This window comes from Cherax quadricarinatus, chromosome 66, assembly GCF_038502225.1.
Source record: "Cherax quadricarinatus isolate ZL_2023a chromosome 66, ASM3850222v1, whole genome shotgun sequence".
NCBI classification, from domain to species: domain Eukaryota; kingdom Metazoa; phylum Arthropoda; class Malacostraca; order Decapoda; family Parastacidae; genus Cherax; species Cherax quadricarinatus.
Genome location: NC_091357.1, coordinates 4710178 through 4733894, shown reverse-complemented (window position 1 = coordinate 4733894; position 23717 = coordinate 4710178). Strand labels below are relative to the sequence as shown.

Below are 23717 nucleotides of genomic sequence, written 5' to 3'. Positions count from 1 at the left end.
AGACAAATTTAACACCAGTTTTTTAAATGGCGTAAGCACACATACAACTGCCCATGATTCGTTGACAGAATAACTCACAATTCGGAATAAAACTTTAAACATTTCGACCAGTTATGAACAATTATCAATGGTACAGGACAGACCGAAACGTCGTTTGAAGTTCCCTCTTTAGTTTGAGCTATTAGTATATTATTCCAGCCACGGCATTATGATCCAATCTTCAAGGAGTTTAATGTTAAAGTTAACTCACTTTTACCTGGACTTTCAGGACAACATTCTTAACACTACTGCTCTTGGAGTGCGTGCACTCAACTAGGCAATGGCTGCCTGATCAGTCACGCTATTGTTATTTTGCGACATTCATGAAATTCCCTTTTTAATCTATACATTCCACGTTAGTGCACGGGACCAGAACGTGAAAAAAAAAAGTTGCAGTAATCAGGCTTAGCTGTAAGTTCGTAAATGATTCATCTTTCTCGATTACAGTAAATGTCTATTGTTACATGGTCAGGTTGTGTAGATAATGGTTATATTCAATTGGTCCAATAATCTAGACAATGGCTATGTCACTAGATAGGACGGTGTCCTGGTCAATATATATTGCGGCACAGCGTGGCTTCAACTGTACCCGTTGAAGCCAAGCTATGCCACAACACATTCCACGCTTAGACGCCACTTAAATCAACGTAAGCACTCAAGGTGAAGAGACTGGTTTTATAAAAACATTTTAACTCTTTTTCCTTGCGATTGCTTGGATTTTATCCTACCCCCCTTTTGTTATGATACTTGTGGGTTATTTAACACAAGGAGTGTACATCATCCGTTTGCTAAGGAAGGACTTGGCTTTTAATCAATCGGGGAAGATTAACAAATATCGTAAAAAAAAAAACACGATGCGCCGAGTAAAATTTTATTTAAGACATTCTGCTATAACTATAGCACCATGTTTTAAATATAAAAAGGATCTTTACCATTCATGCTGTAATTTAGTTACTTCAGCATTTTAAAATAACTTTTAAGAGGTAATTCTTTGGATGCTTAAGAATTAACAGGCATTAACTCTGGATTATTGGACTGACTAAAGATTTATAGACCAACTCTCTCGGTCATGGACCGGGCCGCGGGGGCGTTAATCCCCGGAATAATCTCCAGGTAACCTCCAGGAACATTTCTCAACGAGCCTAAGGAAACTATCTGAATGAAACTAGAGGGGGAAAAGCCCCAGAATTTTCTAGTTCATGTTCGGTTTCTCTGAAGCTCCCCATCCTGTGCTGTGTCGGAGGACTGCATAATGCAAATCGATACGCCTAGTCCTACACCGTCTATTAACCAGAGAATGATCCCCGAGACGATTATAGGCTGTACGAACAATCTGGCAGTGATTCTCAGTCTATTTCACCAAAGAACTGGCAGACGAGATCTCAACCACCTGATCGACGAATGCCAGGCTCCACTACCACATGGCACAATAAATAAAGTCATGGGTCCAAGTTCACATCACAAAAATTACTAAGGGTACAAGATATATCTGCCTCGGTCTCAATGAGGTCTTTCTTAGGTACATTTGTCAGGAAACAGGACAAGCGTGTCCTGACGCGGGTCTTAGTCATTATGACCCGCAGCAGAAACTTTTGGTCACAGGGACAAACTTCCACTGGATTACAGGTCCACCCGTTTACAAATTAGGGTCATGATTAAAACCATTATCGAGTCCTTTCCCGTTCTTCTAGAATTTTATACAGCCAGAGGGTATAGAAGCAAACTCAAGGCACTGCAAAGTACCTAGACAAAATGCATTTTTCGAGTAATTTAATGTCCATTTTCTGGTAGACTTCGAAAAAAAAGAATATCGTCACCGCATGGACATGAGCCTCTATCTTGAGGGATCCTAAAGTTAAGGTGGCTGGTTGTGAGAAGGTAAATGACTGGTGACCACTTAGAGGGAAATGAGCACATTAATGCATTCACTTAGGATACCTTTACTAAAGAAGTTTGTCCCTCAATTTAAAACTGACAAAATATCAAAGGGCGGAAAGGGTTTCAATAAAGGTTTTGTAAGTGAATACACTCAAGTACATCACCCTCAACTGGTTTGATTGAAGCTTTATAGTCGCTTCTGATTCGTCTAACAGCATTTTTGACAAGAGGCGGAGGGTATTACAATATGTCGAACTACTCATAATGTTTTCCAGTGTACACCAGGAATCAGCAAATGATTTAATTGTCTTGAATTTTTAAGGCCAGATAATTAGTGAACATTTGGTCTAACTTGGTTAGATCTATAATCGGTCAGGACTGAAATCATCTCTTAAGGAATCACCATTTGAATTTTTATCGTTTTAACTTTAAACCACCCTTATGTTAGTAACTTTCAAAACTCTGCATGTATAGTTATTTTGTAAAAAAATTACAAAAACATGATGCAATTATTCGGCTGCCGAACATTAAGTTAAAACCATATTTTTATTTTTAAAAGTTTAGTTTACATGTATATGCAACTCGGAAATAAACTATTTTTCTTAAACAATGGGCCACAGTCGGGACAATCATTGTAAGACTGTTTGTGCGCCTAGCGACAAAAGTTTTCCTGCTGACAATGTGGCGGCATCTCTGGAAGAAAATGTAGTTAATAATTATTCTCATCTCTACAACTGTATTACCTTCACTAGGTTTGTTCTCATTTTAGTTCCGAGAGTCTTGCTGCGAGGCGAACTAATCTGGATCAAAACAGATTATGTCCTTGCCGGCAGCAGCAGAGGAAAATAGCAGCTGGAAAATATCCTTTTTGCTCTCTTGAGAGACGAGGCAGAAGGGTTGTCGGCACATCTACAGCGTTGCCAAACAGTGCAGGAGGCGCCAAGTTTCGTCTAGTTTGGCCAATACCCACCTTCACCAGGTGGAAAAAAAAATGTCCTTGCTGCACGAGGGTGGAACGCCTATGTTATGTATATTTAGGTTCCTTGCATGATGTTTTATGTCCCTAAGATTACCCCATGGGATGACCCGTATCAGCGTCTTTGGGTTCATAATTACAAGGCCCGAGCTCAATGTTTGGGAGGGTGGAGACATTGGTTATTTCTTGTATTTTTTGCTATTTCTTGCTAAGTGATGTGAAATGGTTCAAGATGGGCCGAAATATCGTCCTAAGTGCTTTCCTAAGTGTGGGTTATTTGTGACTTGTTCCAGCCACAGTACTGACATTTTTCTGTTATTTTACACCTGTTTACCCAGCAGCAAATAGGTGCCCATAGGCACGCACTAATATGGGTGGAATCTTGGGAAAGGATTGCAAACACTAGTCTTGAAATTTCAAGTGACCTGAAGTAGGATATCAGCTGTAAATTCAAGAGCGTAGAAAGAACCCTCTGTTGCTTGGGTGGTTGTGGCCTGAGGGAAACCAGTGTTCACGTGGGCACACCATGAACCACCACACCCATTGTCTGCCAACACGCTACTCTTGAGGCTACACCATTGTTCACAAAATGACTCCTGGTAGTGCTTTGTCCGAAGTTTAATAGTGGACAAAACTGACGAAATTTTGTCAATCTACTCAGCGGAGCCGGCGGAGGCGCGAGAAGATAGTGCACTTTCTGAGTTGTGTTTGCAGGAAGTTGATACTCAAGCTCCTGGCCATCTCAGACTACTTTGATAGTCATCACTGACTTCTAGCCTCTGCGCCTTATAATATCCATTCTTAAGCTGTGCATCAAATGCATACCATTCTCGTGGTTGTAAATTGGAACGAGTTGGATATACATTTTTGAGGCATGTCTTCTGTATCTAGTTTAGTGAATTCCTCTGCAGCAGCTGCTGGTAGTTTGTACGCACGCGAAGACACTTACAAAGACTTTTGGTTTTCACTTATTCCAAGCACCTCCACCATATCACTAGATTAATTTAACAGTTCTCTGCAACTCTCTTTCACAGAGACCTACTCACAGAGACTTTACTCTCGCATCTATACAAACTGTACTGAGGCATAGACTCAGCTGTCAAAGAAATCTCTAAATGAGGATTTCTGTAAAAGCTCTTGTGAGGAGATCATTTATAAGGAAGTATTTTTCATTTTTCTTTTTAGACCTTTAATTGGACATGAAAGGGAGAAAAATGTATGGGCGGCATCTATTTGAGGAAAAATGTCCAAGCTGATAAAAATGAAGTCTTCCACTATGCCATATGAAACAATGTGATGTGCAACGAGAACACACCGAAGCAGAGGAATGCGAGGCACTTTATAATAATCATGCAGATTTCACGTTCAAAAGTTACAACAGCTTTACTATCAAAAGCACGTCAAGAAATTAGAGAAAGTGCAAAGGTTTGCAACAAGGTTGGTTGCAGAGCTAAGGGGAATGTCCTACGAAGAAAGGTTAAGGAAAATCGGTCTGATGACACTGGAGGACAGGAGGGTCAGGGGAGACATGACATACAAAACAATGCGTGGAATAGATAAGGTGGACAGACAGGATGTTCCAGAGATGGGGGACACAAACAAGGGGTCACAATTGGAGGTTGAAGACTCAGATGAGTCAAAGCGATGTTAAGAAGTATTTCTTCAGCCAAAGAGTTGTTAGGAAGTGGAATAGTCTGGGAAGTGATGCAGTGGAGGCAGGAACCATACGTAGTTTTAAGACGAAATATGATAAAGCTCATGGAGCAGGGAGAGGGAGGACCCAGTAGCGGTCAGTGAAGAGGCGGGGCCAGGAGTCGAGTCTTGACCCCTGCAACCACAATTAGATGAGTACAACCGCAAGAAAAGTGATAGACTGTATAACTAGAGATGCCAGACTAATGACTGTACTTTCACCGTCTGTAAAAATAAAATAAAGCACTTAAATTGCTGGGAATGCTTTAATTTACACCTGGAAAATTCCGGAGCTATTGACCTCAAATCTGTACTCTACGATAATAGGCTACATTAAAACTGGAAACTTTTCCCTAGTCATTTGCGAACGCCCCAGCTATTCTGTAAAATACAGTATAACTGTCTTTACATTTCAGTAGTAAAGCATAGTGTTAAGACGCGCACATTACTTGAATTATAGTGTTATGTGAGGTACTATGGGCACATACCTTAGCCGAGGCGACGCCATCTATGTTGACAATGAAGCCAACGCCACAAGCAGCGGTCTCGTTGGATGGATCGTAAAGCCCCTGGGCCGGGGGGTACTCCCACGACTCCACCATTCTCTACCTGCAACACAAACTTCTTATTCAACACAATCACCCATACTCAGTCATGTCTTAATGCTCTTCTAAATGCACTACCTACCTCACTTAACATATATATAGCTAACACAGTAGTTACATGACATGATCCATGTAATAGGGCATAAGAAAATGACTTATTCTTAATGTAGACCAAGTAATATGTAATTTACTAGGCCTCATTATATTCTTCATCGAAAACTAAGATATCGACAAGCAAACATACCTCACCTATCTGTGTTTACAGATGACACAAAGGTCCAGAGGAGGGTCATCATATGACTAAGACCCGCGTCAGGAAACACTTTTCCTGCTTCCTGACCAACCTTACTTTACCTCTGTCTGCAGTGTGAAAAACCATCAGCTGTTAAATCTTAAATATTTTGGTGCAAACGTACTTATCAGTAAACTAAAAAAAAAAAAATGCAAAGATAAACTTTGCTCTCGTGAGCTATTACTGACAACCCCAACGAAGGTGCTAATATAAGAACAACGAATATGATGTTACGTAGCCTATATTAGATCCTTAACCGATTATACTGTGCCCTTAGTAATGTTACCTTAAGCTTAAGGAAATTCTCTCCAGTCCTTGGAACGAACGCAGGAGGGAGAGATATATCATAATCTACACTTGGAAAATCTTGGAAGGAATGGTCCCAAATCTGCACACAGAAATCACTCCCTACGAAAGTAAAAGACTGGGCAGGCGATGCAAAATGCCGCCAATAAAAAGTAGGGGCGCCATTGGTACACTAAGAGAAAACACCATAAGTGTCCGGGGCCCAAAACTGTTCAACAGCCTCCCATCAAGCATTAGGGGAATTGCCAATAAACCCCTGGCTGCCTTCAAGAGAGAGCTGGACAGATACCTAAAGTCAGTGCCGGATCAGCCGGGCTGTGGCTCGTACGTCGGACTGCGTGCGGCCAGCAGTAACAGCCTAGTTGATCAGGCCCTGATCCATCGGGAGGCCTGGTCGTGGACCGGGCCGCGGGGGCGTTGATCCCCGGAATAACCTCCAGGTAATGCAAAATAACTCTTAGAGAAATATTTTGGGCTGTCCTAACACCACCAATATTCATAATATAAGGAAGGAGCTTTGATATTCCTAGGATCAGTGAAAGATAATTGAGATTAATACTGCCTGGTATTATAATGTTAAGAAATAAACCACAGTCAATACAAATGCTACTAAATGTCTTGATTAAATAAATACATATCTAAATGTTTTGTGAAGACATGCAGTTACACTAAAGTTTCATAACCTGCTCAAATTATCTCTGCGAACACAGAGCATTTCAACCGTCCATCGAAGTTGTATTCAATTAATATCACATATCTTAAGCCAAAGCCGCCCCCCCCAGCTCATTATTATTAATCTCTAACTCAAATAAATTTAAATAAACAATTCAAAAAGAAATTTCTGGTTAAATCAATAATACTATCACAAATTACATACGCTGATGAATTGAAGCAAGAGTCCTACTTGCAGATCTGCTTCTGACAGTAGGCCTCGGCTGATAACCATAGCAACTGAGTCATGCATTAGAATTAGCAACAGGGCTTCTTTTTACACTTTAAACTATATTGTTTATCTAACCACAAGTAAGTAAATTAAACAAAACTGCCGTTATCGGTTTGGTAGTGAGGTCGACAAAACCAGGAAGTAAGTTAACTTGGAAGGATTATCACTAGTGGTGCTAGAGTGAACGAAACACCCAGATATACACACTTCAGTGTATACAATGCACACATTACAGTATACAAATGTACATGCCAGCAGTGCGTATATATAGATACACCAAGGGGATACATATAAACACGCGCCTGTGTATACACACATGCCTCCCTACAATTCACTGCGTTGGGATGTATTAAAAATAGTGCGTGCCGAAATAAAAACAAAGTCAATCTGTAAGAATGTACTCCACGTCCTCCAAGACCACCAACTCGTAAGATGAAGATAAAACCGGTTGGTAGCAGACTAACGCAGTCTGATAAAAACTCCTGTGCCACGCCTGCATCACATGAACAATCTGCAGCGTTACCAAGCTACCCAAGGTTATTATTAATCCACAGCATTGAAATATCTCCCGCCCTAAGATTTCGCTTACCCCCCCCCCCATCCCATCCTAACTGTCAAACGTTTGCCAAGATTCTCGTAGCAACTTGTCTTGTACACATGCAAGATGACAGGCAAATTACACACTTTAAACATTCACTACAGTTTGCTTTCCTGTTTCTTAATTCTTTTTCTAGTAATATTTTCCCTGATAATTTACGCGGTCTGGTCTGAACCCGGCAGCGCCGAAGGAGCGGCAGTGATTAAAACAACTATGTTCCCACTTACCTTAAGGAAAGGAACAAAAAAACTTGAACTAAACTAACTACATCACCTGGAAATGGGAGGACAACAGGTTTAAAGTTGAGGGAAGCTAGGAGTGCCTTCGATCAAGAGCCCTTTAGCAACAAATTGACCACCTCCCATTGGAGGGAATGCAACTAAAATACCCTCCATAGATAATGAGAACCTTCAAAACTAGGGACGCCAATCCCATGATGATTCTCTTCAAATCGCTTGTGCTCTCTAGGCTGGAATACTACTGTACACTAACGGCCCCCTTCAAGGCTGGCGACGTTGCAGACCTGGAGAGTGTACAAAGAACTTTCACGGCACACACAAGTACGATACGGAACCTAAATTACCAGGAACGGTTGAAGGTCCTTGATCTGTATTCCCTGGAACGCAGGCGAGATATATACTTGATAATATACACTTGGAAGGTCCTGGAGGGATTGGTACCAAACCTGCACACGAAAATCACTCCCTATGAATGCAAAAGACTCGGGAGAAAATGCAACAATCCCCCGATGAAAAGCAGGGGCGCCACGAGTACATTGAGAGACAACACAATAAGTGTCCGGGGCCTAAGACTGTTCAACTGCCTCCCAGTATACACAAGGGGGATTACCAATAGACCCTTGGCTGTCTTCAAGAAGGCACTGGACAGGCACCTAAAGTCAGGACCTGACCAACTGGGCTGTGGTTCGTACGTCAGCTTGCATGCGGCCAGCAGTAACAGCCTGGTTGATCAGACCCTTAGCCACCATGAGGCCTGGTCTCAGACCGAGCCGCGGGGGCGTTGACCCCCGAAACCCTCTCCACGTAAACTCCAGGTAAACCAGGTATGTCCCAGTAATCTATACAACAATTGAATACATCTAGAATATGTCCAGTTAGTAATACATTTTAGCTGCAGACCTAGCAACCACTGGAGCGTCAATAAAGTTCAAAGGTTGAGTCAACATTGGTTATAACTACTGGGTCAGTAAGGGATGACGAGCAAATCACAACGGCTGCAACTATTGGAGTGACTGAGGGGTAAATCACAACAATGGCTGCAACACATGACCCACACAAGAAAAATTAAACCGCATTGTGAAATATACGAAACCTGTGTCACTATCAAGTCCACTCCCGACTTTATAAGCGTATAAAAGAGAACGAAGCCCCTTCAGTTCAATTTAAATGGTTATAACTGACCATAATTTTTAAAGGGGTGGACCGGTAAGTCCGCGGAAGGCCTCGGTCAAATGACCAAAAAGCTTCAATGGCGGGGTCATCATCTGACTAAGACCTGTGTCAGGAGACACTTGTCCTGTTTCCTGACGAACATTACCTAAGCCCTGTCGTCCGTCTACACATGGAATCTCGTAAGTCTGGACCCAAGGAGGAAAATGGAAACAAATGGCAACAATAATGACTGGGCTGAGGGTAATATAGCCTGGTTAGTGAATAAAAAGCCAGTTTGCTTTAATGGTGCCCCTTAACTCGATTGGTAGAGCACTTAGCTCACACAATGAGTGTCCACGGTTCGTTTCACGGTACGAGTGGAAACATTGGGCGTGTTTCCTTAAGACAACTGATGTCCCTGGTCACCTAGCAGCAAAACAGGTGTTAGCCGGCTGGTGTGGGTCGCATCCTGAGAACAAAATTAACCCAAGTTGCCCGTAGTGCTCTGCAAAACCAGGGGCTGTCTATATAGTATGTCACTGGTGTCAGCTAGTCTATATAAGTTGTAGCATGTACTTGTAATAAATATTAATCCCTAAAATAAGTATTGAAATCTACAGGCACATTGACACTTGTGTGTTTACAAAGTCACCGACTTGTGGTTGAGCCAAGTCCTCCAGTCAACTTAGTCTTCCTCCCCAACAGTAAATATTCATACTGCAAATAGGACTCCATTGCGCAACAATCTCCAAGGCTGCATACTGTACCTTCTCTCCCTGTGCTCTGCAGCATATTGTATACATATGCCACGTGTGCATATGTGTATGCATATACTATATTTGGCGTGTGGGGGGGTATGTGCAATCGCTCGGTTGCTCTCATTTTATGATGCCAAAGAAAGTTTCCCAACACGTTGTTGGGCAGTAGTAGTATCTTAACCGAGACGTAGTAAACAAAAGAGTAAAGACTGTTTCAATGAATGGAATAACAGCTTTTGACGATGGTGATTGGTTGACAGTGTGCGCGAGTGTGAGTGAGTGAGTGTGAGTGTGTGTGTGTGTGTGTGTGTGTGTGTGTGTGTGTGTGTGTGTGTGTGTGTGTGTGTGTGTGTGTGTGTGTGTGTGTGTGTGTAAATCACACAGTAATGTCACAAAAATCAAGTGTCATCTTAACACGATATATAACCACAGTTAATGGTAATTAAAGACCTGGGAATTTAACCGTTATACACAACAGTAATATTGTATATATTAAACTTCATTGATGCTAATCTTAAAATTAACTAATAAAATATGGGAAAGAACAGTGAAGGCAATAGCATTAAGGTTAATTAGTGTGTTGACTCTGCTGCCTCACCGTATTTACACTCTCCTCAAGGTTTACGCTTAGACTTGCTTCAACCATGGTTTTTATTTTTACATTATTTTTACTGTATATTACAGTTTATATTTTATTAACTGCTTATTTGCTTCAACTAAGGTGCTGTAGTGATGCATTTTAAATTGGTATGGAAACGTAATACATACATTTCACTATATACAAGCTTATTCCAGTCTGTGGACAATATATGGCTTAGAGGGTTCATGTAGCAGAGTACGACGAGGGATAGTTTTTTTTTTTTTTTACTATTATATTCATGGTGAAGAGATAAATCCGAAGGGGCCATACTATTACAGTCAATGGAAGAAATTCAGGCTCAACTCAAGAGTAGTCTAATCCAACGCAAGGTGACTGGAACAAAGGGTCACTGAAGTAGAAGACTAATATGGTCCAGACGTAATCACGAGGTCAGACCCGCGACCCCTCGTTGTTTGAGAGCTACTTTATCACCAAGTGTCCAGAGGTAAGGTGAATGCTACTCCACTGACATGTCATGTATAAGCTTGTCGCATATATACTAATAAAGTTACTTAAATTACGCCTTGGCTTCGTTTAACTTTATATTTATACAAGAGACCGAATATTAATCTACCAAGTCTCTTAAATTAAATTAACCATACGATTAAGGTATTTCGAGTTAAAAGTTTGGCAAACCTACATGCAGGAGACTATCATTTCAGTCCCCCCCCCCCTTTCTCCCTCAACGTTTAGACCCTTCCCCCACCCCCCCTCAAACTTTCGAATATTGGGAAATCAGTTAAACATTGTTTTTCTACACCATCTTCTTGATGGTGTGGAAAGATCATTTTATTAGTGAATAATGGCCCCCTTGAGGTGGAGATAGATCGTGCCCACTTCTCGATCTGTTCCACAAAAGGAACTTGCAGACGGGACCCAGAGCCACTCTGCTGAGTAATACTAGCCCCCGCGGCCCCCAGGACAAGAAATAGTCATTAGCCATCTGTACATCACAGAGTCTATAAGAGCACCTGCGACCTGTACCCGAGCGTCCAAGAGTAGCCCGTCTACAGCATACAGCTTCTTCCTAAGTCCAGATAAAATACGTGGAACCCTGCGTTAACTCCATTGGAGAGTTTAGTCTCCAGCCACGGTATTTTGACTTTTTACTCATATTAAAGGTGAGTTACAGTCCCGAAGGATAAGAATCTTGTAAATATCTGGCCTAATGGCTAATTTCCACTGCATCTATTGAACAAGTCCTTCGAATATGCTAGGTAGCATATAAGAGGATGTAGGATCGAGCCTACACTACTGCATTCAACGACTCCAAAAGGACTTACCTTTTCACAAAAATATTATATCAGGAAGCCAATCTGTTACAAATATTCCCTACTACTGCTACTAAAATCACTGATAAAAACGAATTTTAGGGCCCGAAAAATATATTACACACTCGGCGGGTACCAACAGCCTGATCGATCAGGCCAGCAACCTGGAGGCCTGGCCTGGGACCAGGCCGTAGAGGTGGTGACCTCTGCAAGAGACTACATGTTGATAAAACACACGTGCAACAGTAAGGTAACTATTCAGAAACGTTTCGCCTACACAGTAGGCTTCTTCGTCTACTGTATAGGTCAAACTTTTCGAAACAGTTACCTAACTGTAGCACATGTGTCTTGCTTATCGGCTTGTCTTTATTGTATACCCATTACCATATTCAAACTACATCTTACCTATAGGTAACACTATCCACACATTTTTCCTCATGATCCTGGATCAGGTATCCTGTTGGGTATAGCTAGTAGTACAGTTTGTAAAAGGTATTACTACCGTGATGTTAACTTCGCAGTTATGCTCTCACGTCGTACCTACGTCTACATTTTCCCCTCAAAATGCAAGTGGGTGTATTCTTCAATGTCTTGTATTATCCACCCATTCAAAAAATGTTGAATTACGAGCTGGAACGGCGTATATAACAAATTACAATCACTTAACAGAACGGAGAGTTATGTATGGGACCTTAGAGGCTCCTAAAATATCAGATGATCTTACAGAATCACACCATCACAACCACAAGGAACAAAAGCTGGATAACTACAACTTTCAAAAAAATAATTGTCAGGCTAATGATCATAAATGAGGCACTTGAGACTAAGGCTGGACATTTAACACTCCATTTAAAGAGGCAAACTGGTAGACCATTAGGATGCTGAGAAGTTTCAATCCCCTTGTCCTGTCCTTGAAAATTCAGAAGAAACGTCTAGCGTAATGTTGTCTAAAATCTTTGAAACTATACCCAATGGAACCTAAGTTACCTATAGTCGCTTCCAGAGGTCACCGCTCCCGCGGCCCGGTCCCAGACCAGGTCACTTGGTTACTGGCCTGAGCGATCAGGTTGTGTGTTTGCTCTCTGCAGCCTAACGTATGTACCACAGCTCGGCTGATCAACAACTGATTTAAGGTAATTTCCAGAGTTTCCGCTATGAGATGAGTCTAATTCATAAACGCAAAATTACTGGGAGGGGGGGGGGGGGACGACTTGGCTCATTGTAAATAAAGCATTACAACTTTTTTGCAGGCGTGACTTAATTTATGACTGCATAAATAACTCGTTAATATATGGTCACAATCTCAATATGTAAACAGCTCATTACAACAACCTTTTTCAACTATCAAAAGTTTGCGGCCCCGTCCCATTATGTGCCTCTAATCTTTTGATTACCGCCCATACGATGGGTATGGGGTGCATAACAGATGTATTAAACTAACTTGGTTCTAAATCTACATATTAAAATTACTCCCTACGAGAACATAAGGATTGGCAGACGGTGAAAAATACCCCCAACTAGAAGCAGGGGTGTATCGAGTTTGGCTATCAGTGTTGCAGAAGTGTCTCGCTCATCAACTTCTCCGCGAGAATGCCATCAACAAGATAACTGCTACTATTTCTTCAGTTTCCCCAAAAAATTCCTTTGCGAAAGAGCTTCATCTGGATTTTCAGGACTGCAGCACACTGTGTTCAATATGTGGAGAGTAGGAAATAATGGTTAGTACCGTGGCTAAAAATTCAAAACCAACCCACTATTCGGAGAGTAAACTCCAAACGATTCAATCTCTCATTGACCATGATCAAAACGAGACTACAATGGTCCCTAAGTTTTTTTCCCAATTAAATGTCATTATGAGTGGGAAGATGAATGAAAGGGTTCTATATTCATGGCGAAATCAGAAGTGTGTAACTATCATAGATTAACTTATATATGGTTATACTACCCATTTTACACGACGTACCAATGTTTTAGATATACATTCCCATGCAACATGCTTTAACGACTGACTTCTGTGCTCAACGATGCAAGTGTATCTCGCAGAACAAGAAATTTAGAGATTTCCAAGTTACTGAAAAGATGTCACCTGACCCGAATTAGGAACGAACACCGAGCTCTCGTTAAATGCTAGTTCCGGGGATCATCATCTGGCTGTCTGACTAGGCCTCCAGGTCGAGAGCCTGGTCGGTCAGGGTGTTGGTACTAGTGGCCACCAGGATTAATCACTTGAGTGTATTATGCACCCAATACCCATCATGTGGCTGGTAGTCAAAAGGCAACAGATTCATGTAGTGGTTTTAGGAACTAGGTCTAATGTTTTGATAACTAAGTTCAAGTGGTGTTAAGGATTAAAAGTATTTCTGGGCCAAAACTAAGGGAAAAACATCCAGTATTGGGCCCCTGCTTAGGCGAGATGGGATATACACAGATGACAGCCAAGAAATGAGCGAGACATAGTAAAGTCCCAATACGACTGTGTTCAGGGAGCCGCTGCCCAGACTAAGGGTCGACAATCTAAATTAATTCTTTATGAAGGAGACCCAAAATTTGGTCGTCGAAAAAATCTCTGATATTATCCTACCACCACAAGACTTTGAAAAGGCAATAAATGACAAGCCCATGCACTCTGCCCCAGGCCCAGACTCATGGAACTCCGTGTTCATCAAGAACTGCAAGAAGCCCCTGTCGCGTGCCTTCAGCATTCTATGGAGAGGAAGCATAGACAGGGTTCATCCCACAATAACTAAAAACAACAGACATAGCCTCACTCTACAAAGGTGGCAGTAAAACAATTGCAAAGAACTACAGACCGATAGTACAAACATCCCATACTATAAAAATCTTCGAAAGGGTTCTAAGAAGCAAGATCGCCAACCACTTAGATACCCATCAGTTACACAACCCAGGGCAACACGGGTTTAGAGCAGGTCGCTCCTGCCTGTCCCAGCTACTGGATCACTATAACAAGGTCCTGGATTGTAATAATGTTGGTAGAATTACCGACATGTAAAGTAAAAGGACACAAATGCAACTAATGTGACATTTTATTGTGGCAACGTTTCGCTCTTCAGGAGCTTTGTCAAGCCGTTACAAACAGTATGCATGTATAATGTTCGCCAAGACCGTAGTCCTGGCACGGGTCTTAATCTTGCGATGACCCGTCTCTGGCTCCCGAGGGAGAAAGGTTTCTACAATGATGCGACATATGCTGTTCAGGCACTCTTCTGGTCAGTTCAACTGGTGCATCTCATAAGCGACAACACCGTATGTACTCCTAACTATGGACACTAGCGAGGAGGAGGATATGTCGTTATCACAGGTAACAGCTTGTCTGGTTCGTTGACTCCCTGGTACACTAGTGTGGCCGCAGTCATCTCTGGTTCCTCTTCGGGAGGGAATATCACTCCTAGTTGCCTGCGGAGTGTCTCAGTAACTTCGCATTCCAGAAGATAGTGTTAGGGGCCGCTGGACAACGTGCTGACAGTAGTGGCACATCTCCTCCTAAGCCTTGTCTACCATCATCTTGGCTGTGGGAAAGCCCAAACAAAGCCGATGGATGGCGGTACACTGCGCTCTGGACCAGCTTCTATCATAGGGAGGGGTTGAGACACTTATGCAACACATGGGAATCTTTATTGAAGAAACGTTTCGCCACACAGTGGCTTCATCAGTCCAATACAAATTAGAAATGGGTAAGGAGAGTAGAAGAATGAGGTAATCAGTCCCTCAACCTGGATTCGATGTGTTCAGTCCATCACTCTCGTGATGGACTGAACACATCGAATCCAGGTTGAGGGACTGATTACCTCATTCTTCTACTCTCCTTACCCATTTCTAATTTGTATTGGACTGATGAAGCCACTGTGTGGCGAAACGTTTCTTCAATAAAGATTCCCATGTGTTGCATAAGTGTCTCAATTCTTCAACTTGTCGGTTTTCAAAACCATTCATCACATATGGAGGGGGTTCTCCCCGAGTCGCTGCTCGGTACCACTGTTGAGATGGGGTATCACCTAAGACCTCCCCCATAAGTTTCATGGCTCTGGCAGCCACCAGTTTGGTCTGTCGTAGGCTGATTGGGACAGTAATCCCAACATGTGGATAGTCTGTTGCTGCCTTGGCTGCATCATCTGCCGCCTCATTTCCCCGGATGCCAGCATGGCTGGGGATCCAGTTCAATGTCGATCTGTTACCCTGAACTTCTAAGGCTGTCATTATGCGTAGGATCGATGTGATGAGGTGAACATTGTCCTGTGGTTGAGGATGGGAGAGGGCATTGATTGCAGAGGTGGAATCAACATGTATGACAGGTCGGAGTCGATGTCGTAGGGCATGTGACAATGCCTGCTGAATCGCCACCAGCTCAGCTTGAAGGATCGTGCAGTGGTCAGGGAGGCGCCAGCCTTGTGTACATGGACATGGACACAGGGTATAAATAGGCTCAGAGTGAGGTGCAATACTAGTGGTAGTAGTAGTAGCCATAATAAAATGTCACATTAGTTGCACTTGTGTCCTTTTACTTTACAAGGTCCTGGATGCTGTAGAGGATAAACAAAATACAAATGTAGTATACACAGACTTTGCTAAAGCTTTCGACAAGTGTGACCATGGTGTAATAGCGCACAATATGCGTGCTAAAGGAATAACAGGAAAAGTTGGTAGATGCATCTTTAACTTCCTGACAAATAAAACAGTGAAAAGTGAAAAGCTCTTGTTCCACAAGGCACAGTACTCGCTCCCATTCTATTCCTCATCCTCATATCTGACAGAGATATAAGCCATAGCTCCGTGTCTTCATTTGCGGATGACACCCGGATTGTCATGCAAGTGACTTCCATCGATGACACCGCAAGACTCCAAGCGGACATCAACCAAATCTTCAAATGGGACACTCAAAACAATATGAAGTTCAATGAAGAGAAATTTCAACTACTCAGATATGGAAATCTTGAAGAAATTAAAACTATATCAGGGTATACGACAAAGTCTAACCATGCAATAGAGCGAAAAAATAATGTGAAGGACCTGGAAGTGATTATGTAAGAGGATCTCGACTTCAAAGACCACAACAGTGTATCTACCTCGTTTACTAGGAAAGTGATAGGATGGAAAAGAACAACCTTCAAAACTAGGGATGCCAAGCCCATGATGATTCTCTTCAAATAGCGTGTTCTCTCTTGGCTGGAATACTGCTGTAAACTAACTGCCCCGTTCAAGGCAGGATAAATTGCTGACCTGGAGAATATACAAGGAACTTTCACGACACACTAAGTACGATAAGGCACCTAAATTACTATGAACGGTTGAAGGCCCTTGATCTGTATTCCCTGGAACACAGGCGAGAGAGATACACAATAATATATACTTGGAAAATCTAAGAGGGATTAGTACCAAACTTGCACACGAAAATAACTCCCTATGAAAGCAAAAGACTCGGCAGGAGATGCAACTTTCCCCCAGTGAAAAGCAGGGGCGCCACGAGTACACAGAGACAACATAATGTGTCTGGGGCCCCAAGACTGTTCAGCTGCCTCTCAGCATACATAAGGGGGATTACCTATAGATCCCTGGCTGTCTTCAAGGCGACACTGGACAGGCACCTTAAGTCAGTACCTGACCAACCGGGCTGTGGTACGTACGTCAGTTTGAGTGCGGCCAGCAGTAACAGCCTGGTTGATCAGACCCTGATCCACCACGAGGCCTGGTCTCAGACCGAGCTGGGGGGGGGGTTGACCCTCGAAACCCTCTCCAGGTAAACACTAGGGGTGGAAAGAATGCAAACTATTCTCGTCCAAGTTGATTCGTTACGAGGTTCCCAGCAACAATATCTTGATGTTTCCTGTAAACCTGTGCATACTATTTACTCTATTTTAAGTTGGCTTAGTGACAAATCTGAAAAAAACTTGTATTTAACCTGGAAAAAAAAAAACTCGCATCTGGCAACAAGACTGCAGAAACTAACCAGGTAACTTTCAGTTATGTGAGGTTATCACTGGTGTAGTGTGTTGCATTTTCGTTACATTATTCTGAACCAGACCCGACCATGCGAGTATTTCTAGGCTAAATGTTTTCCCCATCTAGGTCTCACCCTCACCCTTCATTATCCACACTTGTACCCAACCACCCCAACACCAGCACCCCTCCACACATTCCACCACCACAACACCCTAACATCTCTCCACGCATTCCATCATGACATCCCCACCCCTCCCCGTACTCCACCAAAACTCCCCCACCCCTCCACGAACCTCATCACCTTAAGTTGTCTCTGTTATCTCCGTTCTATAACCTATCACGTGGGACAAGTATGGAAAGGGTAAACGCCTCCTTATCAGACGCAAGTCAAGTGGATGCATCATTAACTATCTCCATAAATCCGCTTGAACTCGCACAGTTTGTTTTCGTGTGCATTATGCACATGTGCGTCATCGTCGCGGACAAATGGGGGCGGGATGGCCATTCTCAACGCGGTGGACTTGTACTACGACTCCAAAGTTAATTACGTTCTTTAGACTTAAAAACCTTTGAACCCATACAGGAACAAATGGCTCTAGGCAACTCAAGACATTCCTTAGCCAGGCCTGCCGCATACTTAACTCTGATCAATGTAAATATCTACTGCATAGCTTGCAAGCAACCCGAGATCAACATTCCCAATACAAGTTAAGAGACCCTCAAAACACCTATTAACACTACGTAGTACCATAAGCCAAACATCTAAAGCACTCTAGTGACACCTGAGCCAAAACATGAACAAACGATTAGCTACTCTGGACTAGGACTTTCACTAAGCCATCACACTACTGCTACACAACCAAGTTAAGGACAACTTTACCCATCAAGAACTTTATGGATCTAGTAGAACCATGTAGTAACTTACCGTTTTAGCTAGGAAGAACAGATGCACAATGTTTTAAAATGACCAGAGGTTCACACATCAAAGCAATTTTTGCAAACCTTCAAATCTACACTGGGAACTGAGCATTCCAGCCTACCATGTGGTTACCCGACTCGAGTTATTTTTCCTACAAGACTGAACTTTCACTTTGTTCTTAACACCAATGTGGAGCCCACCATCAAATTTATAATCAAGAACATGAGGAGGAACACTGCTGCAACAGAACTACTGGTCCATACTTGGTAGGTCCTCCTCGAACCCAACCCACTAACAAGTATTTGCCCAACCCATTTTCAAAGCTGCCCAAGGAAAAAAACTGATAACCCTGTTAACTCAAGTGCAAGTCCCACTCACATCAAACCGTTCTCACTCGTGTATTTATCTAACCTATATTTGAACCCTACTAGGCGGACTGTTCCATCCATCGACTACTCATTTCCAAACCAGTACTTAACTATATCCTTTCTAAATCTAAACTTGTTCAATCTGAATCCACTATTTCGAATTCTCTCTTGAAGGGGTATCCTCAGGACCATATTTATGCCCAGTTTCCTCTTTTACACCTCAATCATGTCTCCCCTCATTCTACGTCTTACAAAAGAATGAAAGTTACGGGATTTCAATCTTCCTTCTTATAGACAATTTCTTATGAAATGAATTAACTTTGCCATTCTTCTCCGAATGTTCTCTAATTTACATCCATTCTGAACTGCATAATCGAAGCGAGGCCTTACTAATGTGTCGAGTTGTAGTATAACGTCCGGACTTCATTTTAATCCCAGTAATCAGTGACTTACTACGTATGCTAAGGTAATGCTGTCTTGGCTCCAGATTGCTGTTCACCATAGTTCCTTAGTCGTTTTCGCATTCTGTATGGCCAAGTTCTATATTTACATTCCCGAGTTTCAGGACTTTGCATTTATCTACACTGAACTGCATATGACACTTTTCTGACCACGACACTAGTGTCTAAAACCCCCTGAAGGGGCACCTACCTCAATCTATTATCCTGCCTTTTTGTGTCTGCGAATTTGCCCAGATCCCATTCCAAGTTTAATTAAAACTAAACAAGAAACCAGCTAACAGACCTCTATCCAAACAATGAGATCAGGACCACGAGACGCATAATCATTGCTGTTCCAGAGTTCCTAGAAGAGTGACTACAATTACCCGTGTAATTAATAGCTTACATTTCCCACCATGCTTCTCGAAGTGGAGAAAACGTGCCCAGTGCATCATCTGCACTAGCACACATGCGTGTAGCCACTAATATAAATTTTTAAAGGATGAACCAGTAAGCCAGCGGAAGACCTCGGTCAATGACCAAATGCTCCAGTTGCGGGTTATCATACGACTAAGACCCACGTCAGGAACGAATCTTTCGTAACCTCCCCGTCAGCAAAGTAGCCAGTAACGTGTCCAGGGCACAAACTAAAACTGAACTTGAAACAAGGACTTTTTAAAAAAAAAAAATTAACTAGAATAGACCGGAGTCTGTGGGAACAGAATCTCCCTCTTGGGGACTGGGGAAGGGAGGAGAGGGGTGAAAAGTGCATAGGCGAGACTACCCTGAACCAACAAGTATGCATTTAGTTGTGACAATCAAAAGTAACTCGTGTGATACTCATGTACTCATCTTGTGCAATTAGATGAAGCTATCAGTTAATAAAAGAGTGAATTACCAGAGCGGCATTGTTTGAAAGCCGTTATGACAGCAGTAGTGAAGACAATCATCCAAAATTCAGGGGATTCAGCATCTCGGGTGTACTCTGTAAACATTTTACCTTAAGACGCCACTAAATGATAACGAAGATAATATGGCTACACCCAAACATATCACAGCCTTCAAACCTTACCCTTCTCCGCTTCACTTGACATTTATCAATTATGTAACCCAATTTTAGTAATACGTATATGTATTGGACAACGTCCTAGTGGGTGAAACCTTCCTTAATAAAATATCTAATTGTTGCACATCCCTGAACTTCACAAATTGTCTGCACTGATATACATTATATATCTAGTACCTGTACTAGTTGTAAATAGTCATTTGTGGATGGTTGCCATACTACAATTTGTATGCTTAACAATTCGCAAACGAGCGAATTGACGTTGAGTACACAGCAAGATGCGAACCTGCACACAGTGTAGGCGACTATTACTTACTTGACAGTGGGTCACTGACATAAGAAAAGCTTAACCCGGCCAGAATTACCTTTGCTAATTAGCATCATAATTGATCCCAACAAGTACAATACCTAAATGTTAAAAATATCCAAGGTGGTTTATAACGAATATTTGCAAACCTATTATTTCCTTCCTACACAAGTCAAATCTATAGTGAACTTACTCTGTTATGTATAAGATACATTTGATGGTGCTAGTTATGGTAAAATCTTTGGTTAAACTGGACATGAACCACATCTTCCAACTTAACTAGCATGAGTCTACCTGGTGTGTTGCGAGGGTCAACGCCCTCGCAACCTAGTTACAAATCAAGCCTTCCGGTAGATGGCCTCATTAACTAGGCTGTTGGGACTAGCCGTACGAAGTACATGTACAACATAAGCACCACAGCCGGCTAATCAGGCAATGACCATAAACTTCTCCAGCTCTTTCTCGAAGACAGCCAAGGGTCTGCTGGTAATCCCTCCGTATGTAAGAAAGGAGGAGGTTGAAAAGTCTTGGCCACTTGACACATAAGAGCTTTTCCCTGCCTTTCACTGGGGGAATTTTGCATTATCTGCCAAGCCTCCTACTTTCCTGGGAAAATAGTTTGTGCGCGCTTATATTTGGGACCAATCCTAGAATTGTGGGGATATAAGCTCTAAAAGACTACGACATTTTACTTGGTCAGACATTCATTTACACTTTCTTACAGTAACCTATTAGAAGAAATATTTACTTTGTGACATTATGTACATCAACAAGAAACATGAAGTCTAATGCGTGCGAAAGTGCCCGTCCTGTTTGGAGGACATATTGGGACATAAGAGATGGATTCACCAACCAACCTGTCTACCTCTTGATTCCGGGGGTCATCCCCCCTTCCCCATAGCCTGGTATCTGCCTTCTGATTGAAGGCTATTTTAACCAAGTTTTAGGTACTAGTAGCACGTAGTCCAATCTAAGCACCGCAGCTCAGTCGAACAGAAACTCACTTTAGAAACTTTCATGAGTATTGAAGAAAAGACCTCAAATACCTACAAGATAGAAACAAATGCAGCATAACATGATCCGTTATTGATATGTAATACCTCATTACACTGCATTTGTGTTTATTTCCATAAACAATTATTGAAATATTTATTATCCCTTTACACTTCCCTGTATTTGTTGCGCCCCCCCCCCCCGCCGGGTTTTCACTATAACACTGTACACTACTTTCTCCCAAGAATGTAACAAGACTCAGCAACACGAATTTAACGGAAAATTATCCTTAGTAGCAGTGGTAGAAATGGGCACTTAAAATTACAGGTGGGGCCCCCGCTCTACAGCGCTTCGCTTTACGGAGTTTCGATAAAACAGCGATTTTTTAACTATACGTATTCATTTCATCTGGTCAGACTTCCTACAATAAATACAAGGACGAAAATATTTTTTAAGGCAAGTAGTGTGTACTGTATATACATCTTTTAGGCCTAATGCTCACTTAATATGTAAGTGTAAACAAGTGTAAACTTTCAATTTACAACCATTTTTCACTTTACAGCAGTAGCCCGGAACCTAACCTGTTGTATAAGCAGAGCGTACATATATACACAAAACCAAAGCTTATTAAATGTCTACTAATTTTACCAAACGCTTGTCAGACTAATAGTTGTGTAGGGAGGATGAGAGGCAGCTATGAGATTTACAAAGGCTTTAACCTACGAGGACATTTAGTACTTTCAGCAATAGGTATTAAAACTACACACTAACCTGAGCTAAAACTAAGTTTCTGTTGATGCACGATCCAAGAGTTATCCCAGTATTTTATAAGCTAACCCCCTCTACCTCAATGCATGCAAAAGTTCAAGCCAGTTAAAAATTTCTAATGCAACAACAAAAAAAGAGAAGGAAAAAAAGGAAGAAATTCTAATAACCACTTACAGATACTCCAGGATATAACAACGTGAACCTACCATTCTGTGAACATAGAGCTAAAAGTTTGAAACCAACCAAAACAGGCATTCTCCAGTTATCGCATGATGTCTAACATTCGCTCTAATACAGTGACAGATTTGTACCTACACAAACTGAACTTAGAGGGTATCATCTTTACCAAAAGCAGCACCAGTCAATGCTTTAAAGCATTTAAGATGATTCATAGTAAAGATATTGAAGGGGAAACAATACACCACTTGGAAAATTAAATTAGCATATTATACCCCAATAACAATCACTACCGTCTTCTAACCAGGATATACCAGTGATGAAAATTTCAAGTCGATACTAAATGGTTATAAATGACCATAATTTTTAAAGGGGTGGACCGGTAAGCCAGCGGAAGGCCTCGTTCAGATGACCAAAAGCTCCAAAGGCGGGTCATCGTCTAAGACCCGCGTCAGGAAACATTTGTCCTGTTTCCTGACGAACCTTACCTAACCAAGTCGATTAGAGGAGGCTTGCTAAAGTCATCACACGGAAATCAAAGCTTAAAAACTACATACCACTGACCAGATGGCACCTGGACATGCCAATAATTGCATGAACCCTACTTCCCTTGCTATAGTACACCAGAACTTAAAAGTTGAAGCCGATCCAATGAGACGTTAGTTATAAACGAAAACCTTGGATGGAAAAAATATGTAGGCTTCTCTAAAGGTACCTTTCGAGGATACCTATGAAGAAAAAATCCCTATTTATATAAATACGAAAACAGCCTCGGTGGGAGACGGCCGACTTGTTGAAAAAAAAAAAAAAAAAAAGAAATCGTTAACAAAGGGTATCGTGAAAAAGTCACTTCCTACTTGACTTAACCATGCATTCATGGGAGGAGAGGAACACTAAACCTGTAGGGGTGATACAGCGCCCTGAGTAATGTTAGGAATTTAGGCTCAATCCTAGGAAGGGGAAACATTGGTGCCATTCCTAATACTAAGAGCCCCTCGTCAGTATCAAGGAACCTCCACTGAGGGGGTCCATTTGATCTAAGCCTAGAGACCTTTGAACCGTCATTTGATATACACAAAACGGAAATATATAATTTTAAATACTTGTATTTATTATAATTATTTATGTTTAAGTCTTGCGTCCTAAATGCGGAATTAAAAGTTGACTCGCTTTCCCTGCATTTGAAACTGTTGTGAAACATAACTAGTCATGAGTTTGCCTGAACTGAACTTTCAACAACCTCTGAAGACTTCTACTATCATTTTGGTCCTATCAAACATTAAAATTTATTGAACAACCTGGTCAAGGATAAATACTAACCCCCCTCGTAATTTC

The 23717-nt window shown here is 41.9% G+C and overlaps 1 protein-coding gene across 1 annotated transcript in view; it reads right to left on the bottom strand.

Moving 5' to 3' along the window:
• Nucleotides 1–23717, bottom strand: part of LOC128704206 (uncharacterized) — a 354653-nt gene that overhangs the window by 312514 nt on the left and 18422 nt on the right. Inside the window, exon 2 of the mRNA XM_070099039.1 lies at nucleotides 5074–5194. Within this exon, the coding sequence (XP_069955140.1) occupies nucleotides 5074–5187 (114 nt within the window). The 5' untranslated portion in view covers nucleotides 5188–5194. The remainder of the gene's footprint in view (nucleotides 1–5073; nucleotides 5195–23717) is intronic.